At 40.4% G+C, this 20,149-nt stretch overlaps 1 protein-coding gene across 7 annotated transcripts in view; it reads right to left on the reverse strand.

Annotated features, from left to right (window-relative positions):
- ROCK2 (Rho associated coiled-coil containing protein kinase 2) overlaps window positions 1-8,432 on the reverse strand; it is a 147,278-nt gene extending 138,846 nt beyond the window's left edge. For 4 of the 7 annotated variants that reach the window (XM_074207684.1, XM_074207706.1, XM_074207697.1 and 1 more), the window contains exon 1: window positions 8,311-8,431. In XM_074207684.1, coding sequence (XP_074063785.1) covers window positions 8,311-8,424 — 114 coding nt within the window. In that variant the 5' untranslated portion in view covers window positions 8,425-8,431. Of the gene's footprint in view, window positions 1-8,310 lie in introns of all 7 variants that reach the window. The other 3 variants (XM_074207712.1, XM_074207713.1, XM_074207676.1) reach the window with 2 other exon arrangements.
- Window positions 8,433-20,149: the final 11,717 nt, after the last annotated feature.

A 20,149-nucleotide genomic window follows, 5' to 3' on the forward strand; every position in this document is an offset into this window, starting at 1 on the left:
TTCACTTAACCATAAGATGAAATAGAGTCCAATAAAGTAGCTAAGAAAGGGACATCCCTTTGTGTTCAGTAATAACAGATCTAAATCATGGGAAATAGGATGTATACTCTAAGATAATCAGATTAATCTGAAGTATTATATTCATGTAGGTGCCATACTGGCCTTTGAAATTAGAAAGGCCTGAGTTCAAATTTAACTCCTAACATGTAATTAGTTGTGTGAACCTGGGAAAGTCACTTCACCTCTCTAATAAATCTGTTTCTTCATTGCAAAATGGGGCTAGTAATAGTCCCTGCCTCCTAGGATTATTGTGAGGATCAAATGAGTAAATATATGCAGAGAGATTTGCAAAGCTTAAAGCACTCTATAAACACTAATAGTTATTATCATCACAAAAATACTGACAAAGTACAGTGCATCTAAGGACAATCACAAATAGCAAAAAGTTTAGAAAAGTTATGCCAGACAATGTTCTTTTGGTTTGGGTTTTTTTGAACTATGTTTTGCCAAAAAAAGGAAAAACTAGGAGGAAATAACTATATCTAAATGGTGAAAAAACTATTTCATAAAAGGAACAAGTTTACTAAATGTTGCTCCAGAAAAAAAAAAATAGAAGCAATCAGTTAAAGTAAATTAATGAAGCCATTTAACTTATCTAGGTATAAGCTTCCTCTATAAATGAAAGAACAGGACTAGATAAAAACTCTTAAGGTCTCCTTCAGTCCTAAAGAAGTTAGGAGGATATAGATTTCAATCCAATTCAAGAAGTGATTAAAGCTATCCAGTGAAGAAATGAGGTATTTAAAGAGTAATGTTCCCATTACATTAACAGATAGGACAAAAATGCCTTATTTCTTCACAATGTCAGTCAAGGCAAAACAAGAGCAACTAGGCAAAATAATGAATTAAGTTAAATTTTTCTTTGGAATGACTTTTTTACAAAAGACTGGGTTTATTTGTTACCTTTCAAAAAAAATGACCTAAGCATTTAGAAGCATATTTTGTGTTCCCAAATACGTGTGTGTGTGTGTGTGTGTGTGTGTGTGTGGCAAGTGGAAACTCCCAAAACAGAAAGAATTCTAACAGGGGAGAGAAAGTGTCTGTAGGCGCACGCATATACACTGAAAGGATGCATGAGTACTTAAACACACAATAGCTAAGAAAGAACAGAAATACTCTCTTTTCTCCAGAATATTTTATTTAAGATCTAAGAAATGGGTGGCTAGGGCAACTGACTTGGGAAAGTTGGTAAAGAAGAGAGACATTTTCACTCAACTAATTCCACAATTTTTCTTTGTGATTAGCTAGAGAAGAAAATTTGTGGAGGTGAATACAATAAAGAGCTCTCAATTATAAGATATATAATAATGAATTTAAATTTTTTTCATTTAAAAAAGAGAATTTCACCTATTCCACACTCAGTATCCTAGAATACAATTAAGAATATAAGTTTAAGTTTTAGCTCATATTCATGGATTTAGAAAAACCCTAGATAAAAATTATTTTTCTCTATCAACTTCTGATATTTGGCAGCTCCAACTTCAAGCAAAAGGTCAGTGACAAGCACACAAGGAGGCAGTGGGGGGAAAATGCTATGATCCCCCATTTCAGTCATTTAGTAGTTGTGATCTTTACATGTCAATAACCTCTCTGGGTCTGTCATAAAATAGGGAAGTTGGTCTACATGACCTGAGGTTTCTTGCACAATCTATAATTCTATGAAGGCTAGAGTAGGGGCAGGCAAAATGAGCAAAAGTACTACCTACAAGGAGAAAAAATCAGCAACTTATCTCTACTGCTGGCCTTAGTACTACCTTCAAATTCATTCAAGGCAACTATTCACATCCCTTCCTACTACATCTAAAATTGAGTGCTATCAATTTATACTTTGGCATAACTATAATTCAGAACCAGGGTTACTAGAACACTATCATTTAACTGCTGTGGAGAAAAGCAATAACCTAGGGTTTGCCCATCTACAGTTCCATCACCCCAAAATTTGCAACTATTTGACAATTAGAACATTGTCCTATACATCACACCTCATTTTCTGTGCTAATATCATGCTTTTTAAAGCTAATGTGAATAATAACCTATGAGAAAAGATTTATTCTTTTTCAATGGAGACTAGAAAGCAGGGAATAAATGAGTATGTTTTTCCCAGGAATTCTCAGATTGGTAAGGCACTGAAGCTATTAAATCTGAGAAAGTACTTAAGATCAACTAAGAATGCAACACACTATCATCTGCGAATACAGATTTTATGTCCTCCCTGTGGGCATGAGAATTAGCAGAATTTATTTTGCCCAAACCTCTTAGAAATAGCTCTGAGAAGGTATGTCATCTCACTCTTACTTCAAACACTACTTACTACCCTCTGACCCTGATGGAGATAACTTAGAATCTGTTCATATGCCTAGGGCATGGCAATGCCCCTCCTCCCAACTCAGATCACTGACCTTGCTTCCAAGCCCAAGCCTCAGTCATTCAAGGTGAAGCTTTTGCTATTGACAGGCAGGTAAAATCAAAGATATCTGCAAACAGCAGCATTCTACTTTCAGACCAGACCCCACTGCCAATAACAATAGAAGTAACCCTCATAAAAATGTGGCCTCCTGGCAACTGCTTCTGAGGGTGCTGTTGTCCAGGCAGCTAAAGACCAAGAAAACAAAGTCCACCCCCTCTCACCAAAGTACTGTCAAATGGATCAACCTCAAAAACTGATACAATTTCAGAAGAGAAAATTACAAAGAAGGGGTGCATTACTATCTGCTTTGCTGTTGCACTTTAAAGACTGAAAATGTTCTTCTGACTTGTAGCTGAAGCCTAAAAAAGTATTGTCTTTCCCATTAAATGAAAGATACTTGAAAGCAGAGATGGTCTCATTTTTTTCTATTTGTATCCACACAGTGGATACATAGAAAGTGAACATAGAAAGTGCTTCATGTTTTTCCATTCATTCAAATTAATTATTCCTTTCATAATTTAACAGGTATGAAATAAAAGATCTAAGCATCAAGAAGTATAAAACTGTGGTTGGTACACATCCAAAGCATCCTCACACACTAAGTTAAATTATTATCTAAGAGCTAAAAGGTTAACAAAGAACCCTCCAAATCCCAACCTGGCTCCTCCACCTAATAATGGGTACTATAGATGGCCCTGGGGCTCTTTTACCCAGCATATAAAGTCAACTCACTATCAAAATCCAACCATATATCAAATACTACTCATGACCCTCTGAAAACATGTGCCCTCATATTTGTTAGTGATCTCTATTACATTTTTCCCTATACCATACTTGTACATGTCATCTCCCTAAAGAATCAAGTTCCTTGAAGTCAGAGACTTAATTTTGTCTTTGTAGCTCTAATATCCAGCACATTGCCTTATACAAAGGTGATTAATAAATTTTTAATCAAATTTGATTCCAGGAATCCTACTTATCCTGTCCTTATCCTTTGGAATTTGCTTTCTGTGAAAAATCTCTAAGATACATGTCAGACTATTTCTAGCTTTCCTCTCTTTCTCTATTGTCTTATTTTACAACATGAAAACATAAAAATAAAACTGCATCAAAACAAACACTTATTTTTACCTTCCAAATATTTTGAGACAATACATTATAGAATAAAACTCAAGTCCTATGACTCCTAGACTGATATTCTTTCCACTGAATTATGTCTAAAAGATAATTTCCAATAAAATTAATTCATAAATTAAATAATGAGAACATATATATGGACTTTTACATTAATTAGATAACTGAATGATAGTTCACAAAGTCTTAAGTAGTAAGGTAAAGTGATCAGTTCTTATGCTGATAAATCATAGCTAAAATTTGTATAGCACTTTATAGTATCATTACCTCCAGTTTACAGATGCAATAAAGTGAAATTTGTCAAATAAGACATTTTAGGTTTTAAACTGCAATATTTAAAAATTATTTCTTATCTACTACCTCCACGCCAGGCTTGTAAAAAAAAGTTATATTTTACTCAGGAATTCTATGGATTACAATTAATTAAATAAATAGATGAGTAAATAAATATTGATAATTATTAATAAAGAAAAAAACTAGTGCAAAGAACACTAGAATTTGAGAATCAGGGTGAAAGACAACTATGGTACTTACAATGTATCCTTTAATATTAAAGGTATAACCCTGAAATCAGTGAACTAGTATTTAAGCACCTATGAATTGGTCTAGGAACTGTGTATTAAATGAATGGAGGAAGAGAAGGCAAAAGGCATATAAGTCATGTGAGATGAGCAACTGGGGAGAAGAGATAGATCTCCATGAATGGTCTCAAAATTTTTCAATAAAATATGAGGCAAGCTTCTCTGCTGAGAGGGTATGGGAGGGCTGAAATACAGAGAAAAGTGATAAACATTTATTAAACACCTACTACGTCCTATACAGGTCTAGACCTCAATTGCCACAGACAAAATAAAGATAAAAATTCTATACTGCTTTTCAGAAAAATATGGCAATTAACATCATGCTAAATGAGCATGAATTTGATGAGATGATGATGGAGATTATGATCCACACCCTTTGAATTTCTAATTACCTCAAGTTTGAGTACAAGATTGTATAAGGAACTATAAATCCTTTGTTGTAAGAACAAAATATAATGACTTTTACTAAAGCATTTAGAAAAACAGTATGAAACCTTAACAAAACTACTCAAAGAACCATGTCTTTCCCCAAAAGTTGACTATAAAATCATGATGGTACCAAAACAGGATATTTTTCAGACATACATCTCCATCAAAAACCTCTACTCCAGATCATTCCTTCAATAGTCTGATTTATTTTGAAACCTTTTCTTCATTTCCAAGCTATACCATATTGTTTAAATGACAGCTGCTAAGATTTATGGAATGAGTTGGCAAAGTACTTTAGATATGTCATTTGTTCCTTACAAGAAACCTGTAAATTAGGTGCTTTATTATCCTAATTTTACAGATTAGGAGATTGAGGTTCAATGATTATGTGATTTAACCAGGGTCATATGGCTAAGGAAAAAAGTAACCCATCTCTCCAGAAAAAAATAATAATAATAATTTGGTCTGTATGTTGATCAATATTATCCTTCAGATTACAGCCTGCAAATGGTTAGGTGATTTTTAGGGGGTTTTTTATATAAATTGATGATATTAACATTACTTATTCAAAATTATTTAGCAAAAACATTGCCAACAAAACAGTATTCTTCTTAAAAGTAAAAATTCTCCTTGATTTTTATTAAAGCCAAACTAATAATCTAACCAGGCTACTAGCAAAATATACATGAAAATCTTTTTTGCACTTTAGTTAATTCTTAAAGTCTTAGATTGAAAAGAGTTTTCCAAACTAACTTTGGGTTTTGAATATATTGAAAGAATCTATAAACACTGCAGGGTAGTGGGAAGTAGGGAGTAGGGTAGGTAGAAGAGGGGAAATGGAAATTTTGAAACAAAATAGGAAATTAAGTTTTTTCATGCCCCGCCTCCCAAAATGCCACAAGTATCTTTTATTTCATGTTAACTATTTTGGATGGAAAATATCAGTAACATTATTTTGGTTTTCTCAAATTTTCTCTGTAGAATTGCTTTCATATTTTATACTCTACCCACTAGAAAACTACCTCAAGTTTTCACTATGCTAAAAACTAAATATACATCATCTTTTTACAACAAACCTAAAGGAAAAAAAAATGAAAAGCAGCTGCCACTGCCTTCCCTATTCCTAGGGAAAAAAATTATCTGGAAAATTTCAAATCTTTAAAACTAAGTAGATACCTGTATCCAGGGAAACATTCTTTGACATAATCTTCTGACAAGTATTCCTTCTCATCATTTAATTCTCCATATTTGAAACAGATCATTGAATTAAAACCAAGTCTACTGTATTGCTAAGGAAGGCTAAAATTTAAACAATTAAAATTTCAAAATAAGAACTTGAATTTTCTAGTTCTAAGGAGGAAAAAGCATTGCAGGAGAATTTTAATTTAATAGTCTTGGACAGTACTATACAGATTTGATTTTATTAAACTAAAATAAAGCATGAAATAACATCTAGTGCAATTTTTCATCACTGATACAAACACTGAATGTCAAATTAATAAATAGTAACAGCACCTAGTACCTAACATCCCGTTGCAGTGCAAAAGAGTCATTAAACCTGGAACTGAATCCCTCAATCCCACATTAGCAAGGAGATCTTGAGCAAAGTACTTTACCACTCAGTAAAATGGGAGTAACATACTCCCTAACCCACAGGATTGCTATCAGAATCAAAGGACGATGTGTTTTGCAAAGTATTTTGTAAACTTTAAAGCGAATCAGTGATTATTATTATGTGGACTGAATAAATATAACTTGAACAAATTAAAGATTGAACTAGGAATACAGTAGGTATATGTGATGTTTCATAAACTTATATAAGCAGAAGGTATTGCAAAGGCCATCTAAGCCAACCCCTTTATTTTTATAGATAAGAAACTAAAACCCATTGTTTCCAAGGAAATAGAGGTATAAGCAAGAGTTAGAGATTTGAACCCAAGTTCTCTGACTCCAAATCTGATACCAAGAAGTCCTCTCTTGCCAAAAAATATGAAAATTTTAAGTGATTTAAAATCTTTTAGCATAGAATTATCTTCTTAATGTAAATTAGCCTAACTTTACAATGGCCCAGTCATAGTGATTCGGGCATCATCTCCAAAGTCTCAAGATATAAAGCAAAGTGTGAAAAGATTTTGATCAGAGGTTAAGTATTAACCTGATTCGAGTTTCAGATTTACTGTACTATATTCAACTGATCTTTCCGGCCTTAGGTCAAAGTATTCCTAGCAAAATACCAAAGTGAAAATGCTGGGAGCACAGCCCAGAGACAATTCTTTGCCTCTACCTTAAGAAAACTCGTGCCCTCTATGTACTCTATCCTATTCCAAAGCAGCACTTCCTCCAGCCTGTCGAGGTCACGTGGTCTAGCCGTCCAAGCAAAAAATTTGAAAACATGAAAAGAAAACTTCAAACACTACAGATACAATGCAGCAGATCGCTACACCCAACACTCCCGCACATACAGACACAAGCTGCTCAGTCAGTCCCAGCTCTTTGGACAAACAGGACTGAGTCATTCTGTAAATGACTCCAACAGCCTCAAAGGGTAAACTGCTGGTAATAAGAAGTCAGTCAAAGGAAAGAGGAAGAGAAACAGTTTTCCTCAGGATGCAGTCACAAAGTTTCTGAATTGAGACTAGTTATCGCCAAGGTTTTCAGAGACTGAAGAAAAACAAAAAACAAAAATCACCGCTTTCTAACTCTAGTCAGAGAAACAAGATCTAATATCCAAAAGGATTTTTTCCCGAAATTCTTTCCTTTCGAGGGTTCAGAGCCCACATACTTTCCATAGAAGCACTTCAGACCCTGAACAAATTGTCACAATCTTTAACCTTAACGAAAATGAAGAATCATGCTTTACTCTCATCATACTTATTTCAAAAGCGAGTTCCTTCGTTACTGGATGAATTCAAGATCTAACCAGAGGCCCTTCCCTTGATTATTAAAATGGAATTGGGTCTGGTGTATTTGGAAAAGAGATCAAACTGATTCACCATGTCCGGTACAACGCGTCTGAGGGCATTTTGAAGTTGGGAAAATCCAAAACAGGCTAAGGTTATAAGATGTCTAAAGATGCATTAAACCATTTAAGACTTTTTTACCGTCCTGTGATCCAATGTGAAGTTGGTTGGAGAAAAGGGAAGTAAACAGGATTAAAGGAAGGGGGGGGGGGGCAGCGGGGGGGGGGGGGGAAAGCCGACCACAGTCATGTAACCTCTACATTCCCAATTCGAACTAGGGAAAGGCGTCTCCAGAAGCCGGAGCCCCGAGTGCCCCTACCCAAGCTGTCCCCTGAGTCCTCAGCTGGGGGGGGGTCCCCCTGACACTGACACTTCAGGGCTCACCCTCGCTCCCAAAGAGCCGGGGCTCCGACGGGGGTCTGACACCCCCAGCCCTGAGGACGCGCGCTACGAAGGTGAAGGCTGGAAGAAGAGCGCCCTTCAGGCAGAGGAGGAGGTGGCACAAGGCAGAATGGGGGTGTCTAACTGAGGGCTGGAGGTGGGGGCAAGGCCGAAGGGGGGAGAAAGCTCGGGTCCCTAATCCCACTGCGGGCAGCGGGGGAGGGGCGCTGAGGGACCCCGTTTCGGCCGGGGAGGGGGCGCCGCGGAGGGGGAGGGGGCAGCGGGATAGGGTGGGGCGAGGAGGGCGGGGGGGGGGGTCTGCCCGGGGGCCCACCGAGCCCGCCCGCTGCCCGCTCACCAGGAGGCTCTCCACGTAGATGGGGGAGCGGGGGTCCCACAGCAGGGCCTCCAGCAGCCGCTGGCGGTTCTCGAAGGCCCAGTCCCACGGCACCACCTCCCGGCCGCCGGACATTTTCTCTGCCGCCGGCGTCTGGCTCATCCTGCTCCCCCGCGGGCTCGGGGCTCGGGCCCCCCCGGCCGGGCCTAGCGCCTCCGGGGCGCGCCGAGCGAGGGGCCCGGCCTGGGCCGGCCGGGCCGGGCTGGGCTCGCGGCGGCTCCCCGCCTCACGGGCCGTGTCCCGGGCCGCCGCCCGGCCGCGCCGACATGCACGGGGTGAGCCGCGGGCTCGTCCTGCTCGGGCGCCGCTGCCGGGAGCGGGCGCTGGGCGGGGAGAGAAGGGCGGCCGCCGCCGCCGCGGGCCCGGGGCTTCCCGGGCGGGACGGGGCCGGCCGCGAGGCCGCTCCGAGGGCAGCTAGGGCCGCCGCGGCCGCCGCCGCTGCCGCCGCCGCTGCCGCCGCTCCGGCCCCATAGCAGCCCCGCCGCGCCGCGCCTCCGCGCCCCCGGGCTCCGCTCGCGCTGGCCTGGCACGCCCCGCGCGGGGCTCCGGCTCCGGCTCCGGCTCCGGCTGCGGCTCCGGCTCCGGCTCCGGCTCCGGCTCCGGCTCCGGCTGCGGCTCCGGCTCCGGCTGCGGCTGCGGCTCCGGCTCCGGCTCCGGCTGCGGCTCCGGCTCCGGCTCCGGCTCCGGCTGCGGCCGCCGCGGCCCCGTTACCCACAAGCCCCCTCTGCCGCCCGGGCTCGCGCGCCCGCCCCGCCCGCCCGCCCCGCCCCGGCTGGGCTCGGCCCTCGGCGCGACGCCCTCCTCCCGGCCTGCCTTCCCCACCGCCTTTCTCCGGGCTTCTCCCTTTCTCCTCTCCTTCCTCCGCTCTCTGCCCCCTCCTCAGCCCTCCTCTGCTCGCCCTCCTCGCCCCTTTCGCTCCTTCCTCGCTCTTCTCCCTCCTTTTGGGCTCTTCCCTCTTTTTCCCTCCTCTCTCCTTTTTCCTCTTTCTCCTCTTCCTCTCTACTATTCTCTCTCTCCCTCCTGCTTCTCTCCTGCTACTCTTCTCCCCTCTTCCCCCTGTCTTTTTTGCTATTCTCTCCCTCCTGCTTCTCTCCTCCTACTCTTCTCCCCTCTTCCCCCTGTCTTTTTTGCTATTCTCTCTCCCTCCTGCTTCTCTCCTGCTACTCTTCTCCTCCCCTCTTCCCCCTGTCTTTTTTGCTATTCTCTCCCTCCTGCTTCTCTCCTGCTACTCTTCTCCTCCCCTCTTCCCCCTGTCTTTTTTGCTATTCTCTCCCTCCTGCTTCTCTCCTGCTACTCTTCTCCTCCCCTCTTCCCCCTGTCTTTTTTGCTATTCTCTCCCTCCTGCTTCTCTCCTGCTACTCTTCTCCCCTCTTCCCCCTGTCTTTTTTGCTATTCTCTCTCCCTCCTGTTTCTCTCCTGCTACTCTTCTCCTCCCCTCTTCCCCCTGTCTTTTTTGCTATTCTCTCCCTCCTGCTTCTCTCCTGCTACTCTTCTCCTCCCCTCTTCCCCCTGTCTTTTTTGCTATTCTCTCCCTCCTGCTTCTCTCCTGCTACTCTTCTCCTCCCCTCTTCCCCCTGTCTTTTTTGCTATTCTCTCCCTCCTGCTTCTCTCCTGCTACTCTTCTCCCCTCTTCCCCCTGTCTTTTTTGCTATTCTCTCTCCCTCCTGTTTCTCTCCTGCTACTCTTCTCCTCCCCTCTTCCCCCTGTCTTTTTTGCTATTCTCTCTCCCTCCTGTTTCTCTCCTGCTACTCTTCTCCCCTCTTCCCCCTGTCTTTTTTGCTATTCTCTCTCCCTCCTGTTTCTCTCCTGCTACTCTTCTCCCCTCTTCCCCCTGTCTTTTTTGTTATTCTCTCCCTCCTGCTTCTCTCCTGCTACTCTTCTCCCCTCTTCCCCCTGTCATTTTTGCTATTCTCTCTCCCTCCTGTTTCTCTCCTGCTACTCTTCTCCTCCCCTCTTCCCCCTGTCATTTTTGCTATTCTCTCCCTCCTGCTTCTCTCCTGCTACTCTTCTCCCCTCTTCCCCCTGTATTTTTGCTATTCTCTCTCCCTCCTGTTTCTCTCCTGCTACTCTTCTCCTCCCCTCTTCCCCCTGTCTTTTTTGCTATTCTCTCCCTCCTGCTTCTCTCCTGCTACTCTTCTCCCCTCTTCCCCCTGTATTTTTGCTATTCTCTCTCCCTCCTGTTTCTCTCCTGCTACTCTTCTCCTCCCCTCTTCCCCCTGTCATTTTTGCTATTCTCTCCCTCCTGCTTCTCTCCTGCTACTCTTCTCCCCTCTTCCCCCTGTATTTTTGCTATTCTCTCTCCCTCCTGTTTCTCTCCTGCTACTCTTCTCCTCCCCTCTTCCCCCTGTCTTTTTTGCTATTCTCTCCCTCCTGCTTCTCTCCTGCTACTCTTCTCCCCTCTTCCCCCTGTCTTTTTTGCTATTCTCTCTCCCTCATACCTTTCTCTTTTTGCTCTTCTCTCTCCCTCCTCTTTACTATTCTCTCCTCCTCCTCTTCCCTTTTCTTCTTTTTGCTATTCTCTCTCCCTTGTCTTTCTCCTTTTGCCCTTCCTTCTGGTTCTCCTTTCTCTTTTCTCTCCTCTCTTTTTTTGCTCTCTCTCCTCTCATTTCCCTTTTTGCTTTTCCTTCTCTTTTTATTTTTTCCTCTCTCCCTCCTCCTTTTCTCCTTTGTGTTCCTCCCTCTCTCCCTCTTCCTTTGTCTTTCTTTCCTCTTTGATCTTCCCTCACTCCCTTCCTTCTTATTTCTTTTCCATCTTTTTTTTGACTGTCTCCCCTCTCCCTGTTCTAATCCTTTCTCATCCCCCCCTTCTCCCTTTCTCCTTATTGCTATTCCCCCTGTTCTCCCTACTCTTATCTTTCCTTCTCTTCTTTTTTTCTCCCCCCCCCCTCCTTTTCCAAACCCCAGTGCTAAAAGACCAAGTAGCTGGCTTCCCAGTCACCTGCTAGTTTTACCTGCTAAGTTGTGGGGAGAAGTGGGAAGGGAATAAGTAGTCTTCCTAGAAAGGGGTAGGAGGAACTGTCAATTGGTCCTCCTCCCCTCCTTACTCCATTCCCCAACTGCACCCAGGAATCCCTCTTATTTTTATTTTAGATTTTCTCTCCAAGCCTAGTCTGCAAGTTCTCAACCCCACACCTAGGCAACTTTTGCATAACCAGCTGCAAAACCTAAGGAAGGGGTGAGGGACCACAGGGCAGCATGCCCATCAGGCCCCTCCAATGGTAGATGGAGCAGGTGGAGAAAGACTGAATCTTGCTGACCTCCACGCCCAGGCCTGAAAAGGGCCAGACCCAGATCCAGCCAGCCTTCCCCCGAGGGAACACAACTTGCTGAAGCACACGCAGGCTCGGCCCGCGCGAAGCTCTCTCTTTCACAGCATGAATGAAGACTCAAAAGGCACTAGCTGACTAAGTGCCCTGCTATGCTAGGCTTGCATCACCCACACTAAAATAATAAGGATCAAAAATAAATTGCCTTTTCGAAGCAAAGTACTTAGCTTGCAACAAGCTTAACGAAGCAGAAAGGTTTTTAATGGGGAAAGATGAGGTGTGTGCCCTCCCCCTGTGCTCCCGAAGCCAGGGAAAAAAAGGTACTGTCAAGAAAGAACCATTTCATACTGACCCATGTACTTGATCCCTAATTAATTTTGTGGGACCTGTTGCAAAAGAGCCACCCTATAAAAGAAGATACAATGTGAAAAGGGCTTGTAAACTCTTAATCAGTTGATTACATATAAAATATAAGTAAATAGTATTATACCATGTAAAAAAATACATACTCAAACAACAAGGATGTTATAGCCTTGAGGCTAAATTCTGGCCCTCACAGAAAGAGACCCTAGATGAATCCAAAAGATTTTTCCTTTCTTTGATAATAATTCTAGCTATTGATGTGCTTGTTTCATAGATTACAGTACTAAAAAGATGAAGGAAAACCTGTGTCCTGTACTGGTATCCACAAAATATGAAAAGAACCAGTGAGAGACCTCTAACGCATTTGGAGAGATTAAGTTTAGAGAATTTCTGAAAGGACACTGACAGAATGTGGAAGGGTAGAGAGGGTACCCACATACATGAGATGATAGATCCATCAAAGTATAGGTGCATCTTTTATGTTGATCATTGTGTTTTTGAGGCCTACTGGCTTGCTGACATATTCACAGCTTTTACTTTTGCCAGCAATGACAGAATTTAAGATTGAGCTGGATGCTGGTCCAGGGACCAGATTACTAGATGATTGTCATTGAAGAGTCTCTATTCCTGGTGAGGAAGTTAGAAGCAGCTACAGAGAATGATTCCCTCAATCCCAAATAAGTTTGCTAATATTAGTAAGTAACAGTCACTTTCTTAGTAAGCTCAGTGGGTTAACAAGCTGCCATGCTCCTAAATTCTATAACTGGACATTTAAACAGAGCACCTTACAGACACACACACACACACACACACACACACACACACACACACAGAACTGATCAAAATATCTATGAAATTTCTCCTATGCATAACCTCTTACTGTTTTCATAGGCTATATAAGACAATAATATTTCAAGATTTTTTTCAAAGAATTAGAGTATGTCTACCTAAAAGAAGGGCAGCTAGGTGGCACAGTGATTAGGGATCTGGCCCTGAAGTCAAGAAGACACTGAGTTCAAATCTATCCTCAGATGCTTGATACTTACTAGCTGTGTGATCCTATGCAAGTCACTTAACCTGGATTGCCTCACATCTAGGGTCATCTACAGTCACCCTGTTTCATATTTGACTACTGTACCCAGATGGCTCCAGAGGAAAAAGAGAGGCTGGTGACTTTGCACAGCAAATGCCTCACTCAAAGCCAATTTACATGCATGTCATGGCATCACCTCCCTGATGCCATGGTCTTTGAGAATGAAGGACAAACAACAACAACAACAAAAGAAGGAAAGGATGCTTTCTTTCCAAATGGTTTAAAATCAAACTTCTAGGCATTCCAGCTAGGGAGTATAATAATCCAACTTTATTGATCACATATCTTTTGCCTTTTATATTCCACATTAAAGATATATTATAAAATTCTTTTTAACAACACACAAACTTTTAAAATCTCATGAAATATTTTAGGCTTAAGAGAGTCACTGCTGGATAATAGGAAAGAACAAAGGAAAATGGTTTCCTTGAACATGTTTCTGGGGCAGTTAGGTGGCACTGTCGATAGAGCAGGAGAACCTGAGTTCCAATCTGACCTCAGACAATGCTTACTAGCTGTATGGCCTTAGGCAGCTTAACCCCATTTCCTTACCAAAAAAATAAAAAATAAAAAGAAGAAGAAAGAAAAAGGAGGGGGCGGCCAGGTGGCATAGTGGATAAAGCACCGGCCCTGGAGTCAGGAGTACCTGGGTTCAAATCCGGTCTCAAACACTTAATAATTACCTAGCTGTGTGGCCTTAGGCAAGCCACTTAACCCTGTTTGCCTTACAAAAAAAATCCTTAAAAAAAAAAAGGAGGAGGAGGAGGAGATCTACTTGAGAGGTTTAATACAAGAATGGGATAGAAGACCTAAAAATATAATACCTTACAATTTATAAATTTTCCTTACCACAATTTTGAAATAAGTCATGCAAATATCATTATCTCCACTTGACAGATGCAGAAACTTAGGCAAAGAAATGTGAATGTGATTTGCCTAAAGTTACATTGCTAATAAATGAAACAGTCAAGACTCAAAACAGAAGTCTTCTAACTACATACTATTTCTATGACAACCCACAGCCTCTCATCAATCCCCAAGTCATAATCTAAGTGATATCCAAATGAAGTGTTCTAGGCTATAAAGAAATTTTGCCAAACAGATGCCAATGTCATGATAACAACATCAGTATGGATGGCTTAATGCCCAGGATATACATTATACTTCCTGGTAGGAAGGTACATGTGTGAGCAACACCCCCATCCTTTCAACACTTGATCTTAACCAACTGTTTAGTATGAGCTACTCAAACATGCTCATTCAATACAGGACAGAGGTTGCAACAGACAGGAAAAGCATCCAATGCCCCAGCCAAAAGCAGTTACTCAGTCTGCCCCCACAATATGGAAAGGATCATAGAATCATAAAATGTTAGGGGTAAAAAAAGTCATCTTTCCCAATCCCCTCAATTTTAGATGGGGAAATTGTCAGGAAAAGATAAATGACTTACCCAAGCACAACTAGTACATAATCAAGCTGGTATTCAAACCAAGGGCTTTTGGCACAAGTTCGATACTCTTTTACTGTATATAATCTACATTCTCCCATGACCCATTTTACAGAAGACAAAGCTAAGAGGAAGCAAATTGTCTAAGATTATAATGAAAAATAGTATAGATTTTCACTTAAAGAAACTAAGACCCAAAGAAATTAGAATTCTGCTTTTCTGATTCTCAGTTCAGAATTTGTTTTCTTCATATGATATTCCCTGCAGTACCATGTTCGTTCAAGTCAAGTCAACAAGCACTGATAGATCACCTACTTTGGGGGATGATACTGATGAGCACTGAGGATTCAAAGAAAAGACAAAAGAGGGGCCGTTAGGTGGCGCAGTGGATAAAGCACCAGCCCTGGAGTCAGGAGTACCTAGGTTCAAATCCGGTCTCAAACACTTAATAATTACCTAGCTGTGTGGCCTTGGGCAAGCCACTTAACCCTGTTTGCCTTGCAAAAAACCTAAAAAAAAAAAAAGACAAAACAAAGTCCCTACTTTCAAAAAAGATCATTCTATTAGGGGGAAACAAGCTGCAAACAGCTATGTACAAACAAGATAAACACAAGATATGTTAGAGATGTCAGGAGAATGACTCTAGCATAAAGGGTAATCAGAAAACATTTCTTGCAAAAGACTGGAGTTTAGTTGAAACTTGAAGGAAGCTAGGGAAGCAAGGAGGCATGGACGAGAAGGGAGAGAACTTCAGACATAGGATACAGCCAGTGAACTTGCTCCAAGTCAAGAGAGGGAATTTCTTGTGTGACAAATAGAAAAGAGGCTTTGTTAATCTAAAAACTCAAGACCAAGGACAATAGATTGAGGAGAAAGAACACTTAATCCAGGTAACTCCACATCTTTCAATTGACTTATTAGTAGAGAGATAGCCCTCATAATAAAGATGAAGGTGCTGCTTGAAGCCAATTACCCAACATACTCTTCTGAATGAGTTATCATATGACATGAAATAGCTTGAGTAGCACCACTAGATCTCAGGAAAAGCAAATAACTCCAATGAAATAATTTGTTTAACTAATCCTGTTTCCATGACTTTGTCCATAGCATTCCCACCTTAGCATATCTGTCCATTGAAATTTTACTCATCCTTCAAGATTTGGCTCAAATGTCATGAAGTCAACCTTGATCTCCCCAACCAGAAATGACCTCCTCTTTCTTTCTTATCCTTTGTGCCATATTTATACCACTTTAAAACATTCTGCCTTATGTATAGGGTATACCCTGTCAAATTTTCAACAAGACTGAAGGTCAGATAAGGAAAACAATTAACACTGAAATGTAAAAGGGAAGTCTTTTCATTCATTCAATAAACAATTATAAAGAACCAGCTAAGTCATACGGACAATTAGGTGGGTGCAGTGGATAGCATGCCAGGCCTGGAATCAGGACAACTCATCTTTCTGAGTTCAAATATGGTTTCAAACACTTACTTAGCTGTGCAGGGACAAATCTCTCTTTGTCTCAGTTTCCTCATTTGTAAAATAAGCTAAAGAAGGAAATAGTAAACTGCTCCAGTATCCCTTCCAAGAAAACCCCATGAGCAGAACCAAGAGAATGCTATACACATTAACAACAATATTGTGAGTTGATCAACCTTGATGGATGCAGCTGCTCTCAGCAGTTCAGAGAGCTAGGATAACCCTGTTAGACCAGCTATGGACAATGCTATCCACATCCAGAGGAAAAAAATAACAAAACAAAATAAAACCAAAAAACCCATAGCATCTGAATGAACTTGACATTCACTTTTAAAATTTTCTCTTGTGTTTTTCTCATGGTTTTCTTTCTTTTCCCTTAATCCCAATTCCTCATATAGAAAATAATTAATTTATAAACATGTTAAACACAAATGTGGATGTACAATATTCACCAGACTGCTGCTGGGGGGGCGGGAGTGGAGGGTGGAAGGAAATTATTTAACTTTAAAATATGCATATGCATATGGATAAATGTTGAAAAATTTTCATAATATATAATTGGAAAAATAAAATATCTATTGAAAAAAGAAAACCCCAAATGAGGTCACAAAGAGTTAGACAAAACTGAAAAATGAATGAACAAGAATAAAATTCTTGTGCTGGCCACCAAAAAATAACTGCTTCAGTATCTTTGTCCTCTGTCATTCATTTGAAGACCCCAAAGGAAATGTGGTCAATCTAATTCCTTCACTAGAAGTAAGAAGATATCTTTGTAAAAGAACATATTCTGAAACAGAAAGAGCTGTTAAATAGGAGGCTCCTACCTCTTCCCTAGAAGTGACAAACTTCAAATACAAACTCTTCAGGAAGTCAAAAAGTAGAAACTTGTGCTGATCCTAGGCTAAGGCGTTACCCTTCCTAAAAAGAGCGCTACTGAACCCTGTTTGCTGGAGGTTGAATGAGGTGATGTCTATAACTGGACATCAAAGACTGAGCTAGGAAGCCTAGCAGAGAAAAGAGCAGCAACCTAACCAAGGCCCTGAGAAAATTGTCCAGCCTAGCCCAGTTTATGAGCTGAGACACCTCTCTGAACCAGCCTAGCACTTATCTACTCAAGATACCTCACTCCATGGGGAGTAGCCTCCCCTAATCCAGTTGTTCCCCACCTTGGTTGAAATTCACAAAGATGTTCCAGGGAATGAGAAGATACTGAGGTCCACATAGAAGAATGTTAAAGTAAGTTTTATTAGCTCCTTGTTAAGTTTCCAGTGTACATTTATACTTCAACAATCAGTAAACACTAAAAATAAGGACTTGCTTTATTTTTTTCATTGTCCAAACTTAAGAAAGTGGAGAAGATATAAATAATGCAGATTAAATTTAAGGTTTTTACCTTAATTTAGGTATTTACCTTTTTCCCCTAAAAGTCATCTACTATTATACCCCATACACTGATGTTACAGAATTGGGACCTTTATTGTGTATGTTTGCTCCCATTGTGTTTTAAGTTTATGCCTACTTTCCTCTCTTTGGACTCTCTGTATTTATGTATGGGAAAACATAAAACTTGGGTTTAGGGGGAAATTCTTTATAATTACTATTCTTGCTATATCATTTGAATAATCTCTTTTCTAAAAGCCAACTGAACACAATAGCTGATTGCAAAATGGAATCACACCAGTGGGAGCTTATAAGATGTACTGTTAGGTAGATAGCCAAACTAAAGGGTATACCTAGAACCTGAGATAACAGCCACATCTCTGTACAACCTGCCAAGGTAAGTTGGGGAGGGAGCTCAGTACTCTACCTGTGTTTTAGTTATTGAGGTATATATATATATAAAATATATATATATATATAAATACTCCTTTCTCTTAAGCACTTTATGTCCTAGTAGGTGGGATATATGTTATCCCACCTACTAGGACATAAAGTGCTTAAGAGAAAGGAGTATTAGAAACTGAGTGCTATAGTTGAAAGGGACCTGAGTGATTATTTAGTTTGGCCTCCTTGTTCTATATATAAGTCTCACAAGATCATAGAATTTTGATCTGGAAGGGTCCTTGAAGAGAATCTAGCAGTTATATTCATTTTAGTATGCCTGTCTTAGAGATGAAAGAATTGGAGCACTCAGAAAGTAAATAATTTATCCAATATCTCATGATAACCAAAAATGGATGATAGAACTCAGGTCTCTATCATACACTTCTTTGTAACCTATGCCACCTAGTGAAATGCCATGCACCTAGTAGAAATTAATAATAAATGTTTGTTGAATGAATAAAGGAATGATTGAACAGGAATGTATAAATGGTCTAAGCTAAAAACTACAGAACAGGTCAAGCAGCAAGGAAGGGAGGAAACTTCAACTACACAAATAAACCAAGATTTAATAGTAGAATCAAGGAGGGAACCCTCATTACTCTGATGTCATTATTTTATAAAATATACTACAGTGAAGGGAGTGGAGGTTAATAGTTTATGAAAGAGAGTCTCATCCAGTTTTATTCATGATTCTAGTGATGACTTTCAAGCTGACTCTGAAAAAATCATTTAACCTCTATGAGTCAGTTTCCTCATAAGCAAATAGAAATAATGAAGCTTCTTGTCATTAGAACTCTTTAAGATCTTCAGATGAAAGGTCAGGGGATTTAAAGCTGAAAGGAACATCAGAGATCACCCATTCCAACACCCTCATTGCATATATTTAAAGGATATTTAAGCCCCAGAGAAGGGAAGTAACTTGCCCAAGAGCTCACAGTTTATAAATTTTTGAACTACCAATATTCAGAAACTCAAGTCTAATTTAGTGCCTATTCTACTTTGTTGCCCTGTCTCTCTGCTATATTAAGAAGGGATTTCAGAGGATGAAGAACAGATTATTTAGATGTAATTAGGAAATTAAAGTAAAATCAAGTAAAAATTGAAATAAATATATATATATTTACTTATCCTCTTTGGCAAGCCTCCACACCACCTCAGCTCCCAAGGCAGCATACCCTTAAACTTAAATTTGAATTTTAATCTTGATTCTGTTTGATAATATTAATAAATGATATTTCAATTGATCATTTTCAATTTCTGCATTAGCAAAGTATAGTTAACACTGATTTTTGTCAAAGCTATCAAGAAAAATTCATCAACAAATGGAAAAATCTTGGGGCAGTTAGGTGGTGTAGTGGACAGAGCACTAGCCCTCAGGAGGACCTGAGTTCAAATTCAACCTCAGACACTCAATAATTGCCTTGTGACCTTGGGCAAGTCACTTACTCCCATTGCCTTAAATAGATAAAAGTTACAAACAAACAGAAAAGTCTTTATTGGTACTTTTTCCAATGATATAATGTATAGCACATACCATCTTATCATGTATAACATCTGTCTATATACCCTTAAATCTTCCATAAGACCTCTCCCTAAAATACTTAATGACTTCCTCTAGATCCCTTTTATCTTGAGGTTATATGAATATCAATGTAGGACACTGGCTAACTATCCAGTATATTTTGCTTTTTCTACATGAAAGGAAAAGTAAGGGAAATGGAGAATGGAGTAAATAAATATTTATGTAAAGCTGATTATGTGCCAGGCATTAAGTGATTTTTATAAATATTTTAGGGGCAGCTAGGTGGCACAGTGGATAAAGCGCCATTCCTGGAGTCAGGAGTACCTGAGTTCAAATTCAGCCTTAGACACTTAATAATTACCTAGCTGTGTGGCCTTGAGCAAGCCACTTAACCCCATTTGCCTTGCAAAAAACCTAAAAATAAAAAAAATAAAAAATAAATATTTTTATAAATATGATTTCACTTGATCCTCACAATAGCCCGCAAGTTAGGTGCTGTTATTATCCCCATTTTGTAGTTGAGAAAACTAAGGTAGACAGAGGTTAAGTGACTTACCCAGAATCACACAGCAAGTATCTGCAGCTAAATTTGAACTCAAGTCTTCCTAACATCAGACCCAGTGTTCTATCCATGGTACCACCAATTGTCTCTACATAACTGGCCTACCTTCTTCTCCTATGATACCTGTCTTTAATAATGGCTTTTCTACTGCTTTATATGTTTAATCCATCATTAGCAATGTGTAATAGCCTACTTATGTCCACCATGAGTTTCCCTTTGCCCTTTGGGTTACCTGCAATTTT

This window comes from Macrotis lagotis, chromosome 1 (assembly GCF_037893015.1).
Source record: "Macrotis lagotis isolate mMagLag1 chromosome 1, bilby.v1.9.chrom.fasta, whole genome shotgun sequence".
In the NCBI taxonomy this organism is placed as follows: domain Eukaryota; kingdom Metazoa; phylum Chordata; class Mammalia; order Peramelemorphia; family Peramelidae; genus Macrotis; species Macrotis lagotis.